Consider the following 23,498-nt stretch of genomic DNA (forward strand, 5'->3'; position numbering starts at 1 on the left):
CTGCGCAGCAATAACCTACTAGCCTTCAGCTAGCCTTGCAAAATTCACACCCCATCTCAAGGGTCTGTGACCCAGAAAATATTCATGCTTTGAAGGTAGATTTGTCCAAACAACCCTGTTGATCTTCGGGTAATCATACACCAAAACATTTCCTTGTTATCAAGGTGCGATGCTCCCCTACTGTATTCTTAGGGATTGGAAATTATTTTTTTCTTCTTTTTAACATTTTATGGGTAAAGAAAATAATTCAATTCTCCTTCCACTTTAAAGAAAACTGGCTACTTCAATGTTAAATAGTACTCTAGCACAATGAGAGTGTCAGTAAGACCATATTCAAATGATAGTATCAGCACCTTTCTGGAGTTAATTTGTTTCCTTGAATTCAAAGATGTGCTGCATTCACAACTGAAATAATTTCAGTCACATCTATTAACTGATTTGGAGCTTTAAAATAAATTATAATCAAAAGACCACCATAAACTCTGGTGAAAACAATGGCTCCACAGAACCCAACATGAATTAAATCTAAACATTAAAGTCGTCTTTTTAACTTAATTTAAAAAGACATGAATTGTGAAAAGCACTGGAGCATTTAAAAAAAATCAACTTGAATACTTCCTGTTAATTATCTTCTTATAAAGACCATCTCAGAGCTGTTTAAAAAAGAACCAAGCATCTAAATAAATTCTCATTAAAATCAGGAACTGTTAAAATTACCAGTAACAGCCAAACAAAAAACCCCTAAATTATCAAAGCACACATGCTCAAAAATTTTCAAAGTACAGAAAGTATTTGGATAGGATAGAAGATAGAGGGATGCCATATCTATGCCAGGGAAGCCTTCTGCTAGTTACCATCACCATATTTTATCTCTGTTTCAGCCTGATGAAAGCTGTTGGCCTCACATTTTTATGCTCTGAACACACTCCAAGAATTTCTTTCAGTTGCTGCCACTCAGTTACTGCCAACGTGGGGGCAATGTAACTTACTAAAGCCTGTGGCACAGCCTAATACACAAGCATTTCTATTACTTTCATTGGAACTGAATTAGAGTTGAAAGAAATAAAAGATCTAGTTTTACTGTTCAGGCCAACTCTCCCACTCCCTACAAAGGTACATCAGGACAAGCTGCAGGGCGTGACTTTCTGGGCTACGTTCAAGGAAGGAAAGGTGGACACCATAGGCAAAAACATTATTGTAGCAACTTCGCAGGAAAATGCTGCTATCGTATCAGATATCATTAACACATCATTCAAAAGTGTAATAACAAACAAATGATCTTGCAGAAGTATATTTCCTGTGAATTTTGCTACACGAGCGATTACTCTCCATAGGTCAGGATGACTCTGGATGCTGTGGACACATCACAGCAGGATCAAATGCAAGAGGAGAGGGTGCACAGAAACTGGTTTTTAGGTACTACATTATTCCGGGTATAATTTCATCTCCTTTTTCAATTCAGAGTTCTGCCTCACAAGTGAAGATTTTGAATGGGTAATAAAAACACTGGGTACCAATCTTGCTCATTCATTTTGCTGGAGCTGCTTCTGCAGAGGTTGACAGGCGTTCAGTAGCACTGTAGTCTCATACTTTCGAATACTCTCACACAAAGGAATAAAACTGACTTCCTTACTCATGCAGTTCTGGTAGCCCATGCCATTTTCCTTAACAGCCCTATTTTATTTTTGTATTCATTTAAATACTACTCTTATCCCTTCCATATAACCCTACCTGTATTGACTAATATATAACTCCTCCTATTCTGGATGAAATAAAAAAAAGGTAAAAGCCTACAAAACTTATTACTATGCACTTTCCAGTAGTTGCCTGGGCTTTGTTCGTGCTTACCTGTTAAAGCACCTTTGTGCACAGAACAAATACAATATTTCAAACAACCCCCCAAAGATTACATTTTGCATCACTCACGTTCAGAGCAAGTCAGATAAAGTTGGGAGTGCATATAGAGAACGCTTTTATATGGGGTAAGTGTGCCCTATAAGGTGACTTTTTCACAGGCTACTTTGAAACTACTCAGATTTCAAGTTAATCCAAGGACTGTTTTCTTATCTTTTAAGCTTTTCCTCTATGAATATAGATCATTCATATAGATAATTGCATTTCCTTTCTAGAGCAGGATGCAGACAAAACAATTATGGCTATTTCCTGTATTTCGAACAATTTCTATTCCTATCTTCTGCAGCGTTTTATGCAGCAATAGCTTTGCCACAACCTTAACAAGATATTTAGTACTAAAAAAAACCCAAAAAACTAAACTGCCAACTGCATCTAAGTGTTTCTAAAATCATACTCTAGGGTTTTTACTGAATTCTACTGCAGGGTTTTTATCTACTAAGCTTACTTCAAAGGTACATTTGTGATCAAAGAGCTTCTGGTCCTCCACACCTCTCTCATGTCAGAACCAAAAGTTATGTTGGTACTTTTTCTGTCTAGCTCATTATCTTTATGACAGGAATTCGATCTGAAGTTTCTAGAATGCCTTTCCTCTGTAGAAGTCTTACCTCTATTTGTATTTATGTATCTGGATATAAGAGTTATTTCATCCAGTTTACCCACCACTACAGCATAGCAATGCACTGAGATGACCAGGCTAGCCTTGAAATAGTGAAGGATTACTACTCACGTTAGATTATCTGATTATCTTGTTTCTTAATTATTAAGAACAGGTTTACAGCTACAGAGAAGAAAGAAATCTAGAATAGTCTGCTCACCAGTTAATGTATTTGCATCCCCAAAAATTTACTTAATTTGGGCAGGTCTTTTGCTATTGAAAATCTAAAGCCAGATTCAAATTGCTTTTAAAAAATCATCATATATTTATACAGAGAGATATAAATATTATCTATATATGAGGTATCTATACATGAATGATATTCCTCAATATATTACTTATATTAGTCATATAATGCTCATTACATCATTCTACTTCAGTTATCAAGCTACTTAAATGCCCTGGAATTTTAAAAAAGTAAAAATATTTCTAAGTTTGGAAAAAGCAATAGCAAAAGTATTTCACTAAATCTGAATTTTTCAAAACAGCACCTTAAGGAATGAACCCTCTTTATATAAAGAATGCTGGTTCTGCACACAGGCATCCTGCTTTCTGAAAAGTACAGAAATTGGAGAATGATAGAGTAACTACACTTACTAGGAAGAAATCTCCTTTGCAGTATTCAAAAATCCTCAGCTACTGAAACAAGAAGAAAGCAGAATATTTTCTAATATTTTGATAAAAATATAGTTGGGAAACACAGAGAACTTCCAAATCTTCATTTTCGTTATTATGACAGCACAGAAATAAGTACTCAGGAAAATGAGGTGGAAAAAGAAGAGTACGGTCATCTGACCATCTTTCCTTGCATCCTGCTGCTGTTCCTCCCCTCCTCTCCTTTGTACTTCATGACAGAACGTTAGCACAGGTTAACGCACATTCCTTTTGCAAACAACTTATTTTCTCTTCTGAAGCTTTTGCAAGGGGAGCATAGAGGGACTCAGACTGCTGCAGTAACAGCTACTAAATAAATTTATGTCTGACTGAAAATGCCAAGTTCAGCACATACGAAGTGATGGGATCCCTCATCTGACAGACAATTTTGGGTAACTAAGATTTTCAGAACACCACATTTTTAAACACTTTCTTGTGGAAGTTGCTTATTAAAGAATCATCAATAGAAACCTCAAGCTTTTTGGACAGTTGAGCAATAAAGGTAACTTTCACAAGGAGCTCCTACATCTTCACAAGTAACATACTTGAGTAAGCCTTTCAAAAATCTCTTAATAGTCCAATTTTCCTCACAGTCATAAATAAGAATGCACCATATACACTGACATCAAGTTTAAGTGGTATTGTTTTTGTAAGCAATATGATGATCAAAAATATCCCCCCCCCAACAAAACACCTTTCCATATTAAAAAAAAACCAAACACAAACAAAACAAAAACCCCCAACCTTTTCTTCATTCTACACATTCTTATTAAAACATCACAAAAATCCTTGACATTTTCTGTTAAACCTGATACTACTTGGGAAAAAGCTATTAATTTTTCAAAACTTTTTATATTACATGTGTAATTTTCCTACAGAAAAAAGTTTAATTATTCAACTCTCTGCTTTGCTACATATTCCCCCATCCCCATCTACATCAGTCTGCTATAGGATTCTCCATACTTTCATTCAGAGATCCTTCAAAAGAGATATTATACATATTTCTGAATGGGCATTTTGAACATTCTTCATAGTTAACAGGAGTTGTAAGTAAGCTTGGCTGATTTATTCTTATAGACATCAAGATATTACAGTCTGATCAGCCCCTGTTCTCTTGGGGAAGGGGTAAAGGACACTTGTGAGGTTGCAATAATTCCAATAAAGAACAAAGATATGAAATTTCTGTTAAAAGCCTTCACTGAAAAAAAGAAAAGAAGGATTTTTCTAGTCTTTTACATACTTCATGTATTAATTTACCTATTCTCTTTTTCATCATGAAATCTTTCAGTCTGGAGCTTCTTAACAAGATGAGGTGTTCTCTAATGAGTGCAGCTCTTGAAGCCCACATCCTCAGCAATCAAGTCCTAGATTTCCTCCTGCGTTTCTCATTGCACATAGTTCAGCTCCCTCCTACGCCTTTCTTTCCCACATCCAGAATCCTCAAGCTCCTTTCCCACCTGCCATCTGTTTTTATGACCAACTGTTCAGGGCCAGTGGAGAGGCATGAACTCTGAATGACAAGTGATCTTTAGAGTGCAGAAGAGCCAAACTGAAATGGCCCTGGTGCAACAATCGATGTATTTTTTTCCCAGAACACTGTCCTCCTCTATTTGACATCTGTTCTTCATGAAATTGGGAAGAATTTGACCGTTTTGATACTGTATAATTTTACCAAATGCAACTGAAGCTTGCTAACAGTTACAAAATTTACATGGAGGAACTAGGAGAAAAAAACCAAAAGGCACGCTCAAGTAAGCTTTGTCTCCTTAAGCAGCCAAGCCACAGCCACACAGTATCAGCAGACCAACATAAAGGTTTTTTTTGATTGTGGAACATGCAACACCATTCCATTTTTTTCAGCTATTTTTCCTTGACACTGTAGTAGCAATGCTATCAATTCTCCTGTCTAAAAGGAGTTAGCAGTTATCAGTTCAGAATTCCGTATGCAAAATGTGGATGGATGTGTTTCTGGTGCTGTAGTTAAATGCATGTTCTACCAAACAAGGACAAACTTCTCAAAAGCCACTACGACGACATTAATTCTTGATGAAAGGCACTGAAAAGGCCTGCCTTGATTTAATAACCTGTAGGGTAAAGATGTAAATGGTTAAAGATCGGTCCAGAAACATTCCCTCTTGCACTGAAGAGGCTCTAGGGGAAACAAAAGCAGTCCTCTTTACAACAGCATTTATATCCATATGAAGAAAAACTACAAGTTACTTTCAGCCTCAAATTTGCAGTTTCCCTTTTGCAACAGTTGTTCACTACCTGTTAACTGATCCAACACCACACATTAAAAAATGGTTGATTTACAATGACACAGAAATGTCAGGAAAAAAATACTCTGCTTCCACTGCTTCTTGCGTCTGACAGTTCTGCAGCATGTAAGTGAAAAATATCTCACTAAAATATCAGTAATCGTGTAATGTAACTCCAAATACTCATCTGTGATGTACTCATTTGTCCCTAAGACATCTGGTGGTTAAATAAGCAGCCATACTTTTTCTGGTTCTGTTTTGCACCTTGTACTTTTTTGACATAGAAGTTTTCACTGACTCTGGAACTCCAGATTCAGAAACTTTACCTGCATTTCCTCTAGCCAGTAACAGACTAAGAGTAAGCCTGCCTAGGTTTGGTCACATTATTAGCTAGGTAAATTAGCAAAGCTCTACTAATATATATACATTGCTCCACCTTGATCTTCCATTTAAACTTTGGACAAAACCTGTGTTTAGTGTAGTTTCAAAACAAGATATGTTCATGAATGGAGTAAAAAAGTGTTGCCAGCATCACTGTCAGTTGTAAATGACAAGGTTGAGGGACTTAGCTTTTGTCACTGCTGAGGATTAATTTTTTTGAGAATTTATGAAAATGAAATACTGAGCTAAGAAGCAAAAAAGTTATTGATAAACTAAATTTAGGTTCCAACAAACAACGCAGAAGTTGTTACACTAGACTAACCAATATAGTCAGACCCTTTGGAAACACCTGCAGAAGACAATGGAAGGCTAAAAAACCCAAATTACTCCTTTCTATAATACTCAGATAAGGTTGGACTTCCCGAACAAACAAATGGGGCTTAAAAAAAAAAGCAGTAATCTCAGAGGTGGATTTGGAAAATGTTCCTGTAATTGTGAAATTTCTGACCTCTATTTTCATTTGAATCAAGTTTATAAACAAGTTTTCTACTTGCAATCAGAAAAAACATCTACCAACAGTTCTCCTATTCAGCACTTCATCTTACTATAAATGGGAATCCAACAGTATTGTGTGGTAAAAGATTAAGAAGAAGTTTTAGGATTCATTTCCCATTTTTGCTAAACACTGGCTGCTTGGATAAAAATTGTTTTCAGGTGCATCTGTTCATCATAAATCTTGGAGTTTTACTCTATCCTTTCATGATCCTTACTTAAAACCTGTTAAATGACCTTGCACTTGCTTATAAGACCTGAGGTTTAAGATGATCAACATGTAAAAAGCTATGAAAGTTTAGACTCATATTTGAGAATTGCTTGAATGGAGGTGGACTATGAATTAAAAAAATCTGTTCACTATCTATATAGATGGCCAATTTACAAAATCACCAGGAAGTCTTGCAATGAAGACCCAAATACAACTGCAGAAGTAGACTGAATATTTATTTTCATTCATCTTTTCTATTTGATTTGAGTGCTACCTTTAGCACAATAGAAACAGTATTCCCACTAAGAATAAAAGACATAGGGCTAATCCAACACAGGTCTAAAAATATAAATATCGAACACTTTAATCCTACAGAATTGACAATTTTTTTAATCTCAAGACTCTGGTATCTCTTTCTAGAGATACTGTGGTTACAAAAGTTTTTCATGTCCAAGGTTGGTTATAATTTGATGATGGAGCAGTAATATACCTTTCACTTTATGACCACACAGCTTCCAAAAACACTTTTAGGGATAAATCATCTGTTTTTCCCCTCAGGAAAAGAAAATGGAACCATGTTCTCTCTCCCATCATGCTGCAGTCAAGATAGGTAACACAAATGTCCTCCTTTGCGGAGAAGGTTTTGTATTTCACTGCTTTCTTCACATTGTTCCTTATTCCATATGAGCTAGTTGATCTTCCATATTCTTCTTACACCCACTCCCACTCTCCCCCAGCCCTCACAGCTTGTCTTCTATTCGTTTGTCATGAGCTGGATTTTAGATTTTGAAAAAGCAATAATTGAATGTTTCAAGACAGACCAAGCGGTGAAGACACAACAACTTCACAGAAAGGCTGAGTTTGGAAGGCACCTCTGGAAGCCATCTTCCAACTTGTATAAAGTGCACTGTCCCGTTGTCCAGGTCACTGATGATCTGAAACAGCACTGAAACCAGTATCAGCCTTTGGGACACTCCACTAGTGACTGGCGTCCAGCTCACCTTTGCAGCACTGATCACAATCCTCTGAGCCCATCAGCCCAGCCAGTTTTCCATCCACCTCATTTCACTTACCTAGTTTGTACCTCATTAGTTTGTCTACAAGGATGTTACAGGATGCAGTGTTGAAAGCCTTACTCAAGTCAAGATAAGCAACATCCACTGCTCTTCACCTATCCATCCAGCTACTCACTGAAGGCTTTCAGGTTGTCTAAGCATGATATCCACTTCATAAATCCATACTGACTACTACCAATCACCTTCATGTCTTTCAAATGTTTGGAAATGGCTTCCAGGAGGATTTGATCCACCACATTTCCAGTGATCAAGGCAAGAGTGACTGGCATGTAATTTCCCAGATCCTCATTCTTGCCCTTCTTGATGATTGGAGTGACATTTGGTTTTTTACCATTAGGAACCTCCCTGATTGCTATGACCTTTCAAAGAGTGGCCTCACAATGATTGGCTTATATAAAGCAAATGATTTTACATATCTCTACAGGCTTCTCCATGGTAAATTCAAAGATATCCAAGCAGAATGCCTTCTACTTTTCTGACTGGAAGGCTGGTAGTACTGCAGCAATATACTCTATTTCTAGCTTCAAATCTGCATTTGTACAAAGTTGACAGGCATTACTCAATCAAGAGCTTCACCTAACAGGCCATTGCCAACAATGTCCAAGAAAGCAAGCCAAATGGATTCTCATTTGCACAGCAGTAGTTTAAAAAAAAAAAAAGGAAGTTTATTTGGTTGGTGTTTTTTTTTTAAGTCACTGGCACGAGCATCGAATACTTATTTTTGCAGTCTCTTTCCATCATTTATATACTTTAGTTACTGGTTTGAAAGTTTAATCTAAAACATAAAGAAAATGCTCAGAAAGGCAGGCAAGGGAGTAGTCATGTTCTCTGTGAACAGCAGCATTAAGAAACCCCAGATAATGTTATTTTAGCTATAGAATATTTAGAATTACAGTAAACTACAGCTCACAGGAAAGCATGTTATTACAGCCTATGAAAAAAAAAGTTCTGACAGACACATTGTTCCTTTCTGATCTCATGAAAGCACACACATAATGAAAGACACCTTGGAAAAAAAACGGGAAATGCAACAGCTGACAACCAAAACAGTGATTAGGTTTGGGCTGGGGTTTTTTTAGTGTGTTTGGTTTGTGGCTTTTTTTCCCCCCCTCCTTTGAAAGCAAATCACCAATAAGTCATTAAAATAGCTTTTGGGAAATAATGCCTATTATCTGTTTAGATACTTAAACAGGGCAGAACATCACCCTGCTTTTAAAAGATGCCAACTTATTTCAAGTAACACTCACAGCTTTTCCTACTATTTGTTTTTAAGCAGTCAGGTTCACTCCTTCAAATGACCACAGTTTTGTAAGCACTAGAGCAAGACCGAAGAGCATTCCTGTATTTCTGAAGTCATCCTTGAATTGGAGATTGGATTCAAGAGCTCTAATGTGGAAAACGGTAAATTGGCAGGGCAAAAGTCCCATATATTTAACTTTGCCTAAAGCATACACTGGAGTGATTCACAGCTAGAGCCTGGTAAGTGACTAAGATGTTGTCTACAAAAAAAAACACCCTAGCAGTGGCTTCTCCTCATTTATTGTTAAAAGAACATCTTTAATGTTCCCACTAATCCCCAACCTGGCAGCAGGTATCCTTGGGAAGAGTCCAGGTCCCAGAAGGCTATGTTCTAACTGTATTAAAGCTTGTCTGCCTGAAAGCTTATTAAAAAGCAGTGCTCATCCCACAGCAGCAGTTTAGCTGAGCTGCACACTAGGAATACATTAAATAGGCTGCAGTATCCTGTGCTAGCACTAGTTTGCTAGTCACATCCACAGCGACACAATCCCAGGCTGAATAGGATATGGATGTTATTGACAAAGGGGAAGAGATTGTCATTCCTTTGGCAAGAGAGAGGAGATGGGGAATGGAGAAGAAAGAACCCCACTTCCAACCTGGCTTGCCAAGTGGTAATTCATCTGTTCAGCACCCACTCACCATGCACAAAGACCAGGGAATGTAGTCTGAAAATCTGGGAACAAAAAATGTTTCATCATAGTGTCTCAGCTGCAGTACTACAAACAAAAGCTGTGAGATTTCCTCTGGGGTTTTTCGTTTGGGGGTGGTTTTGGGGTGTTCTTGGTGGGTGGGGGTGTGTGTGGTAGCGGTGATATGTTTTTAAGCATTGCTGCACCATGAGAGCACTTCAGCGTCAGTGCAAAATCCATTATTAATTTAATATTTTGTTAATATACTATTAGTTTAAATTGCAGGCTAATCTTACTGTCACCACAGAAAATAGAATAGAATTTAGAATCATAGAATGGTTTGGGCTGGAAGGGTCCTTTAGAGGTCATCTAGTCCAACCCCCCTGCAGTGAGCAGGGACATCTTCAACTAGATCAGGTTGCTCAGAGCCCCGTCCAACCTGACCTGTAATGTTTCCAGGGATGGGGCATCTACCACCTCTCTGAGCAACCTGTGCAAGTGTTTCACCACTCTCACAGTAAAAAATTTCTTCCTTATACCCAGTCCGAACATACCCTCTTTTAGTTTAAAACCATTACCCCCCTCGTCCTGTCACAACAGGCCTTGCTAAAGAGGTAAAACCAGCAGTGGTGCTCATCTCTTAGGTGAGACTGAATCCTGACTGTGTGGACAGGCCTACTACACACTAAATGTCAAATAAAGATACACTTTGAAATGTTAACAGACATGGCATATAAATTGCCATACCATGCAAAGGGAGCTCTATTTTGAGCCCCTTACTTGAAGAAATCTTCCATGCACACTGCTAAGTCCATCCTCTCTTTCCTCATGCTATTGAGGAAGCCGACTGATGCAAACAGATATACGGCCAGTCTTCTACTTTTGCTTATTTTTAGTGTGGAATAAGCACTTTGAGTACAGGAAGAAGTCCAATAGCTGGATATCATAAAGTGGAAAAAATACTAGGAAACTAAGTCAGCAAAACGCAGTATGTTTCAAGCATGCTTGATATCTAAATTCAAAATATTATTAAAACTATAATTGATGCACTTTGTGGTAATTACATGAAGTGTTCTTATTTCCTTCCTGCTACAGTCAGAGCATGAATAAACAACCTGCTTTCAATTGCTCTCAGTCATGAAATTAAAAAAAGCTGAAGAATATGCAAGTCAAATAAGAAATTTTAAAAGGACTGACATTTATTTGTTGAAAAATTTTACTGGCATATTTCAAAGAGTTATGGAAAAGCTAAATACTCAAGCACAGCACTATGCAAAGATAAATATAATCAACATCTCCCTTGCTCTGATGGAAATGGTAAATTGACTTTCCCATAATCAGTGAAAGAAAAAAACCAGAGAGTTAACGATTTAAATAGTTAAGTTACTGCTAAGATTTGTATGCATTTCTTTTATAAATGACAAACCAGGACTAGAAAAAACCAGAATAGACAATTACTGTCTTCCTACAGTTTTTACCGTTTCAAACAGCATATTCTCACTTTATACAAATCTTACATGAATTAAGATTCCTCAATTCCACCGTTATGAAAACAAATTTCAGTCTAAGTTTTTGTAGTTATAATAGCCATTAAATTTTACTGCCTGTTTTGTGGATGCTAGCAAGAAAGGAGTTACTTCATTGTCGTATTTTGTTTCTGATTACAAAGTCAAGATCTCAAAAAGCTCCAAAGCATTACCTACCTAAAAGCTTTACTTCAAGACACCTTTAAAAAAAAAAAACAAACAACCAAAAACCAGAAAATTGCACTTAGATGGAAGACAACTACCTTCGCAAGAGATAAGGATTTCTTTAAAGGGTAAGAAAGCTCATCCTATGAGAGATGTAGCAAAGAACAGATTTTTCTACTGAAGTACTATATTCTTTAGCTTCCTATCACCCCCAAACACCATCACTCTTATAGCTAGTACCTGAAATGAAAGCAAGCACATTACTTAAGCAACTCTGTGTGTATCTGTACATATCTAAACATAGGGAAACTACAGCAACACCTATCATTTTAAAGGCACAGTAGGAGAAACATAATAGATCGGTCCACGTATACAATCAGGAGTTAAAATTGATGATTTAACACCAATATTCCCAAAGGCTAACATTACAGGTATCCTGGAACAGAAACCCACATCTAAGAACAAGCATTAATGTCACTTATTTTGCTTTGGATCAGAATACACATGCTACTGAAGTCCCAACCTGCAAGCTTAACTTTGCACCAATATGCCCCTGTCTTGCTAAGACAAAACACTAGGTAGAATCCCTTCTGTTGCTCAGGCTGTTCCCAGGGACCCTCAAAGGAAAAAAGCATCTGACAGAATTCTGTCTTTTCTCCTGCGTAAAACACGTGCCTTCTAAATTCATTCAGCTCAAACTGAATTGTTTCAAAACAACAAACCCAAAGGTTTCCATGGACAAGGCAGCACAGGCAGCCCCTGCACAGCTTTTATCAGATTCTCACCAACATGGCTTGACAAGATTCGGTGCGAAGACCTCTCAGACTCTGCCTCAAGTTTTCAGTCTCTTCCTCATATTATCAAAACATAGCCAATTGTGATGGTGGTTTTTCTGCTGGAAAAAAACTTCGTGCTGGACTGAGACCACCAACTCATTTCACATAGGTCAGAAAATGAGATGGTAATAGTTTTTCACAGTTGCCAACTTAAACTGTATTTGAGCTACAGACCTAGATGTGAAAGGCTCTGTAATAGGTTACCAATCTCCTGAGCCATCCAGTTAACAACATGCATAGTTTTCTTTTTAAACACAATTATGCTTAAACTCATAAGCTTTCTGAAACTGTAGAAAGTAAAACATAAGGAAAATTTAGATTCTTGATGACAGGTCATTTGTTTTCTGTATGCCTCTTAAAAATATACTGAAGAGTACTACTGCAGGCAGAACATTAGAGTAGGACATTATGTTTTGGTTTAAAACAAAGTGTGTCTAAGTAGTAACATGCACTATGTATTTCTACATTATGTTTTGCTCCCCTATTTCACGAGTCATGACAAAGCCACTACAATTGTTTTGACTTTTCCCCCCTCAAAGCTGCGGCTTTTGTTCCATTTCTAAAACCAGGAGCAAATTAGAAACAATATCCACACAATTATTTTAATAAAGCAAAGCTTCCTTGCATTTCAGTTCTGAAAACATTACTTAAAGACAAATCTTTTCCCATCAGTTTTAACAGAGACTGGCACTCTGTAAAAGCATTTACTGGGCATGAAAATAGAAGACAAGTAACTAGTCATTGACTACGTTTCCAGGAACACTATTAAAGCTACTTCAAAGACAAAGTCGCTCTGGAAGAGTAATAAGGAACCCCGACTTACTGCACCAGACATAGAACAGCACTGGTAACACTGACTCTTGGGAATGAAAGGTCAAACTAATGATATTCTCATGCATTAATGAAATCTCAGTAATTAGAAGCATCATATAAAGATAGTATCATACTTCAATAGCATTTTTTCCAATTTACTTCTAAGAATAAGAGCTACAGACAACTGGGTCAGGAAAACTACCCAATTTTAAGATAACAGGCAGAACCAGCTGAGCCAGCTACAGGCATATTTCAAAGGCAAATATATAAGCATTGGTGAAGTTCACCAGTTTAAAACATTTAATAGAATTTGCTGGTTAAGGAACACTAACTGAGGTTCAAAATGTTGTGCTTATACTGTAGTTTGGATAAACACTAGTTTATTTGCAGAAGTCTTAAGAAGTTGGCATGGCTATATTTCTGCTAGATTTTAAATATTAGGAAAAGATAATGGCCTTCAGAAGCTACCTTCATAAGTAAAACTGATCATTTTAGGGAGTTCTTTTTTTCAGCAGGTTCTTACAGCCAATCATCCTCTCCCCCACCTACACACATGCCATATTTAGTTATTTATCTTGCCTGCAGTGGTATTACCAGAGGCATTTTCTGTACCTCAATATGCCTGTTATTTAAATGAACACTTTTAAAAATAGTTTATTTAGAAAAATCAAAAAAAGGCAAACAGCCATCTGATATACTTCACTGTCATAAGCATATCAGATCATAGCCAGCTTTTAAAGTTTGCTCTACTAATCAAGGCTGACTGCAATATAAAAATATATATTTATTAGTACATGCCCTTAGCACAAAGGTTTTTGTTTCCCAGCCACTTTTCATAAAATACAATCCTTGCCCTCAATCATCGTCCCAGTGCTAAAACCCATTGCGGATCCACTTACCAAATCCCTGTGCAACACCCAGTTAGCATGCAGGTAGTGAATACCATCTAGGATCTGATATAACAGTGACTTCACCATTCCCCGAGGTAACTGAACTGGTTTCTTGTTTGCTTTAGAAGCCCTGTGAAACTTGATTATATGCTGTAAAGGGGAAAAAAGAAATGAAAATAAAAAAGTGTAATGTTTTGATCTACAGCATTAAACAAAAATATTGCCAGCAATTCCTTACATAGACTTCTTAGGTTTCTTTTTTTATTATTTCAACCTTTCATCGCTCATTTTCAAAGCTAGAAACATGTACCTTAAGTACTAGAAAATTAATACTACCCAAGGTAAAGTAATCACTGTCCCAAGGAACTCTCTCAAAATGAAATCAGCAGTTGCTGGAGTTTAACAGTGGCAGGCAGCTAACCCCCACACAACTGCTCGCTCACTCTCCTACAGTGGGATGAGGAATACAAACCCAATACATACAACTGTTGAAGCAAATTCTCTTGCAGATCGCTGACTTTAACAGTTTGGAGGTTTTAGGGATATTTTTCTCTGGGGTTCTTTTTGTTAAGATAGGCTGATACCTTGTATATCACAGCACAGAATTAGAAGTGCATCATCTAACTCCTGTATTATTTTACTTTTGGGTTTTCTCCTACAGGAATAATGACACTAACATTCAACACCTAATGCCAGACAAATTCTTGCAAACTGTATTGGGACTTTTAAATGTTTAAATAAGAAGCCCAGATTTATTTCTTCTTTATTTACTATACCCTTAAAGCACTGTACTCTCAAAACAGATGCTGTTGACAGAGCAAAGCTATAAATCTGTCGATCTGAAAGTCAGCTATCAAGCCAGACACAGACAAAACCTTTAACAATTATAAACGCATACACAGGCAGTGATGTCTACTAACAACGCAGAGTCCAAAAGGATATGTTGTCTTAGCATTTGAGTGCCAGGTGCCACTACCTTCAATAGCATAAGGTGTGCCATAGTCATGGCAACCATTTCTGTGTTTGTCCTCTTTTGAGAGGTAATTGCTAGAACAAACTCTTTAATGCATTCACACTTCTTTTCTGTAATGGTTCACCCTTGTGTGGTCATCAAATCAGCCCTGGTGTTGTACATCCAAAACCTGGCATCAAATTTCTATCATGTGTTCTTCCTACATTCCTGAGCTTTCATACTCCAGGTGCCAGTTAGGTACCCAAGTACTTAAACCCCTTTGGGAAATTGCCTTTCCTCTCTTGCTGCAGCCCAGCTCCATACAGCTTGCCCTCCTTTGCTTCAGGCATCGAGCTTGGCTTTCCTGGGAGGAAAAGGCACATCCCTGCTCTGCCAAAAGGTAAAAATGGAGCACTGAAGGAGGAGAGAAACATCGATGAAAAAATGACAGTCCTTGCCCAGTCAGCCAAGCACCAGGTGCACAAGCATCCCTAAGCTTGAGCCACAGGTTTCTCCTCCTCTCACCTCCCACTTCCACTGACTCCAAAGTAAATGTTATTTTTCATCCAGTGGCCGGGGAGAAATGAATCTTCAGAAACAGACAGAAAGACAGGTGGCTCTCCTGGAACTTTTGTTCCTGCTCTCATATACTCTGCACCCTTTTCCCAGCCTTGTTTAAGGCCTGCTGCACTAGATATGCTCAGCACTGGAGGACTTGGTCCACAGCTGGCTCTCTGGGGCACAGAGCCAGCCCAGTTGCTGCAGCTAGGTCTCTTGCATCCAAATACAGTGAAGAACCAAGAGCTGGTACAGCTCGGGACTTCTGGAGTTTATACACGTGTGTGCACATAAACATGAAGTTCAACATTGAGGGTCATTCCCAAGTTACTGATATTCAAACCAGTGTTTTAACAGGAGGTGATTCTGTAGTGATTTTGGTTAAGTATAAAGCAATGCAGGAATGTATAAATACAAACAATGACAGGCCATTGTTAGTCACAATCCTCCTAACAAATACATAGCCTCACAGCACATTTTGAAACAACAACAACGAAAAAAACAACCTCACACATTCCTAAACTCCTGCAGCTTAGCATATCATAAATATAGGGGAGCAGTGAAAGAATGTGCTTCTTTTTTTCCACACTAAAAAAAGCTTTACTCCATTTCCTCAAGGGTTTTTTTGTTTTGGGTTTTTTTGTTGTTTAGGGGGGGTGGCAGGGGGGTGGAGCTGAGGTGTTTGTTTTGTGGTTTTTTCTTTTTGGTACATCAGCCTTAAGAATGTCTCCGCTTTTCAGCTGTTTGGTAACACTCCTGTCTTAATTTTATTTTGGCAATGAAATCTCAATACCAACTATCAGAACTTCCAAGACATTGAACTGGGAAAAGGTATGTTCAATTCAGCTTAGCTAAAGGAAAACTGACACACTAGTTCTTAGACAAATACTACTGAATTTCTCCCAACTACAAGGTACACCATTTTCAAACAAAATTAGTTTTAATTTGGTTTGCACATCTTAGCTGTCTGTCTACTACACACAGAGAAAAACCTACTCATGATTCAGACTCAAGTCTTACATGAACACAAAACTTCCATCTCATTCCAAATTGCCTCTTATACCCTTTGATACAAATCTTAATATCTTTTAAAGTTAGTATTATAATACAATACTTGTTCCATTGAAACCAATGCTCAAAACATATGTCAGATTTAACTAAAGGCAAACACCTTTTTTAGTGAAGTAAAGGTTGCATGGAATTTTGGATTCTTTACAATGCTACTTGAATTTTTTTTTTAAAGCATTCCAAATGGATGTTAAGGTTACAAATACTGAGTTAACAAAGGAAAATAGTATATATCTTAAAACTAATTTACTTTGCCTTCAATGTGTTTCTATTTTAAATTTCAATTATATGCAGTGGCATTACTCTCACTTTATGCATTCACAGATGACACACAATGTAACTAAAACTCCAAACTGTCCTATTCAGCCAATAACTTAGTAATTTTTGAAAGGAAATCCACCCGCATAATCAATTACATTTTCCTACACCCTATTTTATCTGTAATGGATGGTTATATCTGCATTAATTTAACTAGATTTCTAGCTACTGAGAGCTGAATGCAGATTTTTATCTTCTTAAAGAGGTCACAGATTAACTGTGTAGCATGCTTACCCAACATTTTCCATTGCTTTTCTTTTAGTACTGAAAATGCTTCCAAACAACACAGGGCAAAAAGCTATACTGGTTTTACATCAATGCATCTTCCCTGACCTTGTCCCTTTTCTGCAACTAAAACTCTAAGCCTGGTACCTACAAGCAATTCACCTTACCCAGAGGTCATGCTCAGCGTAGTCAAAGAGAAGCCACACTTTCCTGTCAGCATGAGAAAGAAACACCTTTTGCAGAGAAATGACATTTGGATGCTTGAGCTCCCGCAGCAACTGCAAAATAAAGAACGTCCACAACAGTTATATCCACACATCCAAAGCTGTGAAAGGGCTGGAAAGATGAATACTTTAATAGTCTTTGCTACATATTCTACAAAACAAATAAGGAAAGTTGAAATCTGCAAGTCACAGAAAACAGCACATACATTTTTAATGAAAGAACCGGTCATTAGTTTGAAACCAAAGCTGAAAACAGGTCATAACTGCCCCCTCACCCCCACCCCCAGGCATTCACTTCCTATTCATTTCCTAAAAGTTTGTGTCTATGTAAGCCTATTATCCAGGATCAAGAAGACACTGCAAACAACCAGCTGTGGCATCTGCCCTTTCCCATAGGCTCTAATCTTTGATGGAGCTATTTGGAGTATCCAATTTTCTCCTGACTCCCAATTATCTGAAAACCCTGCATTTTGGTTGCAGCCATTCAAGGCTGAATGGGATGACTCATTTAGATCCCATCAATGCAGTCAGATAAACCAAGATGTAGTTTGTAAGATGGAGTCAGCTGATCTACAAGGTCACCACCACCTACAGAAGAAGGTCCGACTCCCTCCTACAACATATATTACACCAGTTATATATCTCACAGAAGCTATCCACAAAAATGCTCCCAGTTCAGGAGAAAACTAATCCAGACACACAAAGACATTAATTTTTTGCGGAGTTCCTGAGCTGAAACTACTCACGGCACTAACAGTGGACCCAGACTAGCAAAGGGACACAGCTAGGAGCAAGAGCTACTTTCAGCAGCAGTGAGCCATTAAACCAGCTCAGCTGCCTTACAAACCATAGCTTTAACCACCAAAAGGAAATTGTAGCTGAGATACAGCACAAAACCTGAATGCAGACAGCATCAGTCTATTTGAGCTCTACTGGTCCTGTTACAATCATACTGTACTCACACAATTACTAAGAAAAAACCAAAAACTTTATCTAAGCAAATTATTGTCAGGCATGGCTTCCCAAGACTAGACGAATTCTTGCCAACTCAGTCTGCCAGGAATGATGACGTTTTTAATAAAAGGAATGGCTAGGGTTTTTTGAAAGCCAAGGACAATTTGAAGTACTACTTGAACACAGAATAGAATATTAACTTCATTTCTGAGATTGAATCTATTTTCAATAAAACATAATTTTTCCACTACATAATAGAAGAAACAAGAAAATTAATTCCTTTTTGCTAATACCTTTGTCACACATAGTAACATTTTAGCTGCTACTGAGGTAGTAAAATGAGAGTGAATATCTGCACATTTGTTTCCTCTTTTCTATTTCATTTGAGACAGACTCCTATCCCTACTCACTGACCAGGGTTTTCAGTGTGGCATTTCTTGAACTAGAGGACCTAGCCCACAGAGCTACTTGACTTGAGAAGTCAAGTATGAGATCCATCAGGGAAGCAGAGGGTTGACGAGACAATGCAACATTACAAATCAGTGCAGAGGTAGTAGTTTCAGCATTGTAAACCTCTCTAGATTTGTCAAAGCATTACACAGAGGAATTTTAAGGCAGGATCTGCAAGAAGTATAGAACTCTGCAAATGCCTATGATTCCTACAAAGCCTAAGATCAGCATGGGGGAAACAAAGAAATGCTTATTTGCAATTTTTTATCAATTACAGGTGGGGACCATCTGTGGTAGGTTGACCCCAGCCATCAGCTAAGCCCCACACAGCCACTTGCTCATCCTCCTCTGTCAGATGGGAGAGGAAGAGCAAAAAAAAGCAAGAATATTTTTAGGTGAGGATAAGACTTCAGTAAGTGAAGGAAAGAGGAATTTAAAAATAAAAAAAACCCCAAACCCTAACCAACAGAAGTGATGCAAAGGCAATCACTCACCACTTCCCACAAGCAGACTGATGCACAGCCAGTCTCCGAGCAAAGGCTACCTCCCCAAAGGGAGGAGGGGCAGAGTGGGAAAGAGAGAACACCTGGACACTCTGCAAGCACTGCTCAGCAACAGCCAAAACACTGGTGGGTTAGCCACACTGCTTTAGTCGCAAATCCATAAGACATCACCACATGGGCTGCTACGGAGAAGATTAATTGCATTCCAACTGGACCCAGTACAGCATCGAAGACCATCAGTGGGATTCAGCCTCTTCATGACAAGTAAGGTTATAGGGTATAAGGATACATTGCACCAGTCCATATAGTGAAGGACTTTTTGTTGAATCAGTATAAATTCTGAGGTTAAATTTATGCTAAACATTTTGATGGATTAACCATAGCCAGGACATTGCATGACAGTTCAGCAACTATGTGTCCATACCAAAGTTTTATCAGATTTCCTGTGGCCAGGTGACACACTTGCACCAGACAACAGACTACTCCTCGATCAAAGAGGCAAGATACTAGTTAGGGCTCTACAAAGTAATTATCCCCATAACCCTCCTTTCTGTCCTGTTTTAAGTCCATCCTACTTCTTGTTCCCCAAGTAGCAGCTGTCACCCACTTTAAAAACACAACCTCTTCACATCAAATGTGATTCACTTTTTGATGGATCAAAAAATCAGTTGAAAAAAGTCAACCATTTGACCCTCGGAGAACACACAGAGAACCCATCACCGAAGATGGTCCAGAATGTGACATAACGATGAGAAACTTTGAGTAATGCAGCAGAAGGGTTCCCTATCTGTAGAGCGAGGCAACACAGACATAATTCTCCTTTATTTGTGTTTGGGGTAGTCAGTCGTGCCGACTTTGAGATTCACGGTATTCCTCCTGGTCTGCTAGATGACAAGCTGCTGCTCTTCCCTGTTTCCAAATCCTGCCAGTAGCAAGGCAGAAGTAATTGAGCATGCATTTCCTGCAGTCACAGACAAAGTTGTGCCCACACACAATACAAACATGACCAGCCACACAGTCATCAGAGATAGAACAGCATCTTCTTTGTAGGCATCCACATAAAATTTGAACAATGTAACTGGCCTAGATCCCATTAGTCCACTCTGTCTAATCAGGGTTAAAGTTCACATACATGCACAGGTATTCGCAGGTCCCTCAGACTCAGATGCAGACCTTAAATCTGTTCAGAATCCAAGCCCAGACACTATGGCCTTTCATCCAGGTTCCAGCTCCAATGTCAGGTCTCTCCAGGTTTCCGTCTCCTCCTGCTTGCTGGTTCTGCATGCCTGAAGTTCACCCACAGATTACACACATGAACACCCACAGCTGTCCCTGGTAGCTCATCTTCTTCCTTTTCCAACCTTTCATCCTTCATCTAAACATCCCGCAGGAAGTTTTACACAGTCTCAGCAGCCCTCTCAAACACGCAATGGAACTTCTATCTTCCTATAAGATCCACAGCAATCTGCTTTCCCTTCTCATCCATTAGGAGGCCCTGGCTGAATCTCTTCAAGGATACACCTTTGTGGCCCATTACCAGTGTTTTAAGAGTTCTGGCCTTTGGTACTGTCACCGATAGCAGCCGTTATGGTTTGTGCATCTATGTTTAGTATTGTTGCTATTTTTGTCTTTGCCTTTTATGCTGAATAGTCATTAAATACATATTCTTTCAGTCTGCTTTAAAAAAACTGAAAGTTTTGGTCAAAACTAGACAGCCACAAGCACCCCAGTGAACAGGATGGCTAATATATATAAGCAAACATCAGAATAAGGAAATGATTGCTGCAGTGGTGACAGACGATCCCTATCTTGGAAAGGCTGAAATGCTCCAGGACAGCGATAATGCAGAGTGACAAACACAAATACTGTCTGAAGGACAGGAAGAGCTCATGCAGATGATAACACATCACATGGGCTGTAAACAGCTTTTCCAGCAACCTCATTCTCCACGAACCAGGCCTCTCTAGCCCATATGCCACATGCCTTTCCTACCAGATGACTTGTCTCGTGTCAAGCAGCTGACAGGTCACTGAAGACAAAGTAGTCCGCAAGAAAGCAGTCAGATAGTTTGACTCTCAGTACAATGCCTGCTAATGATAAAGGTCATTTTTTGGCCTAGTGACTCTAATATCTAATTGCTTCTGTCTATCCTAGTTCAGTTCTATAGAATGCAAAAAGGAAGTAGACAAAACCTATGTGTTTGGCTCTCAGTAAATTACCTTAAATTTCACCTGCATATCACATGATGATTCAAATCCATTTCTAAAATCAGTCCAGTTTCCCTTAGTTGGTCTGGATGCCCCTTAAAGAAGGAAGACCCAACTGACCTTTAAAGAAATAGAAATCAGCAAATTATGAAGATGCTGATACATCTGGTTTGACTTGAGTGTTACAACCCCATGTTGTCCCTGGCTGTCTTGCCCTTGCTTTCATAAACACTGTTCACAACATGGCAAGCAAAAAAGCATCCCTATGTGCAAGTCCCAGGCTCATGCTACGGTTCCTCCATCTCCCTCTTCAAATGCAGAAATACTCACTCCATAGCCATGGGGCAGCTGGGGGACAGTAAATGAAAGTGTCCTAACGATGCACAGAATTGTTAAATTGCTTCATGAGCAAGGACAAAGTGGGGTAAAACAGGACATTATTAAATGATCAACAGCAGCATTAAGGCAGCCTGGCAAACTGCCACGTAACTAAGGCAAATCTTTGCTTGCACAGGGACACTAACAATAATTATTTTTCAAACCAAATATGGGCTGAACTCAGCACAAGTCGTGACAAACATGATCTCCTTCCTCTGGTGATATTCCCACATTTCCAGTACAGCTCTCCACCACTACAGACACTTACAATGAGCCAAGACACTGCACTCTAAGTGAGGATTTCTAGCTTTACTGCAAATATCATTCCACCCCTACTCCTGATGCTTTCTACTATATGTGGTCCACAAGGAATGTAACCTGGTAAGTGTTGCAATGCTATCGTGTTTACTTTTATAATCGAGCACAGTCCCATTTGCTAGAGCAATTGACCAGGTTACCTGGCCCAGAAGGAGTTTCTGACATCCTGTCTCAGGACATAAGCTATTTTAGAAAGGGCAACTCCATGCTCTCACTGCCTTCCTGTGAGTGCTATGCAGCACGTTTCTCCCAAAGCACAGGACAGTCAGAAAGCTGGCTAGACACACAGCCATAGGCAATGTCAAGCAAAACATTTACTTAGGCAAAAATCACTGTTGTGTCATCTTGCTAGTTAGACAGTGTAAACTCGAAATCTAATCATCATCTCATGCTTCAGAAAGGCTCACATCAGCTCCACCAAGTGACAGAGCAACAATCGAATCATAATAGCCACACCATGGCCTTAAGATGGAAAATGGGCAAATAAGGACTCGGAGCAAAAACCAGATAGTGACTGATGGAGAAAAAAGGGAATTTTCAGACCAGACAACGACTGACAAAGATTTAGTCATCCTGTAACATAAGATGCCAGTAGAACCAGTGCTACAATGGATGACCATATAGGCATTAGTGACACATTACCTGAAACATTATGTGCAATTCTGGGCAATTCAGGGAAGATTAATTCCAACTGCAACAGGGCAAAGAAAGCCCAAGCCTACAACCCAGGGGAAGGGACAGCCTACTGCACAACAGGAAACCAGCAAGCCAAGCCAAAATCTTTACAGCCTGCCAAAATAAAGCGAGAGAAAGAAACCCTCTCTCTCTCTCCTTAAAATGAAAGTGGGAGGGAAAAGCTATTCTAACTGACAATATTATCATAAGTACAAATGGATATGAACGAGTCATGATTAATTTTGGCTTAAGTACTGAATAGTGCTTACACAATCATTACTAGAATGAGACTCAGGAACTGCCTCCAGAGATTTTTCTTTTCCTTACAAGTTTAACTTGTAGTTTGCCAAATTTCTGAAGGTGCATTTTGCTTGTCTGCAACAGCAGGAGCAAAATACGACTCCAGAGATCTCATGCAATTCTATATTCATAAAATAAGTTCCTAAAAAAAAAAATATTCAAATCACTATTCTCAATTCCCTGTTAAAAAAACTGGAGCTCTACTCACGTACTTTGAACTTGTTATTTAAACTAAAAGCCAAATTTTATTACACAAGTTTTCAAATCCCAAGTTGGCTTAGCTGTTATCCAGTAGATTCAAGATCTGTTTGTTTCAATGTAAATATGATCTTAAAGTTTGGTATTTTCATGAGTCAGATATTCCACAGTACTGAAAAAGAACAAAATACCTGCTGAAAGTACATGCTGCTTTCCTTTCAAAAGTATTCAAATGAAAGCTTACGAAGGCAATGTAACAGAATAAGTTATAATACTGCTCACTATTAATTTATTATGAAGCTGACAATACA

At 38.5% G+C, this 23,498-nt stretch overlaps 1 protein-coding gene across 7 annotated transcripts in view; it reads right to left on the reverse strand.

Annotated features, from left to right (window-relative positions):
• The window catches only part of CDK8 (cyclin dependent kinase 8), an 85,945-nt gene that overhangs the window by 28,046 nt on the left and 34,401 nt on the right, over positions 1-23,498 (reverse strand). For 3 of the 7 annotated variants that reach the window (XM_064441115.1, XM_064441114.1, XM_064441116.1), the window contains exons 3-4: positions 17,148-17,258; positions 13,869-14,009 (exon numbers count right to left, since the gene is read on the reverse strand). The exons of 3 other annotated variants lie outside the window; for them this stretch is intronic. In XM_064441115.1, coding sequence (XP_064297185.1) covers positions 13,869-14,009; positions 17,148-17,258 — 252 coding nt within the window. Of the gene's footprint in view, positions 1-13,868; positions 14,010-17,147; positions 17,259-23,498 lie in introns of those variants that run through there. One more of the 7 variants, XM_064441120.1, reaches the window with a different exon arrangement.

This window comes from Phalacrocorax carbo, chromosome 1, assembly GCF_963921805.1.
Source record: "Phalacrocorax carbo chromosome 1, bPhaCar2.1, whole genome shotgun sequence".
NCBI classification, from domain to species: domain Eukaryota; kingdom Metazoa; phylum Chordata; class Aves; order Suliformes; family Phalacrocoracidae; genus Phalacrocorax; species Phalacrocorax carbo.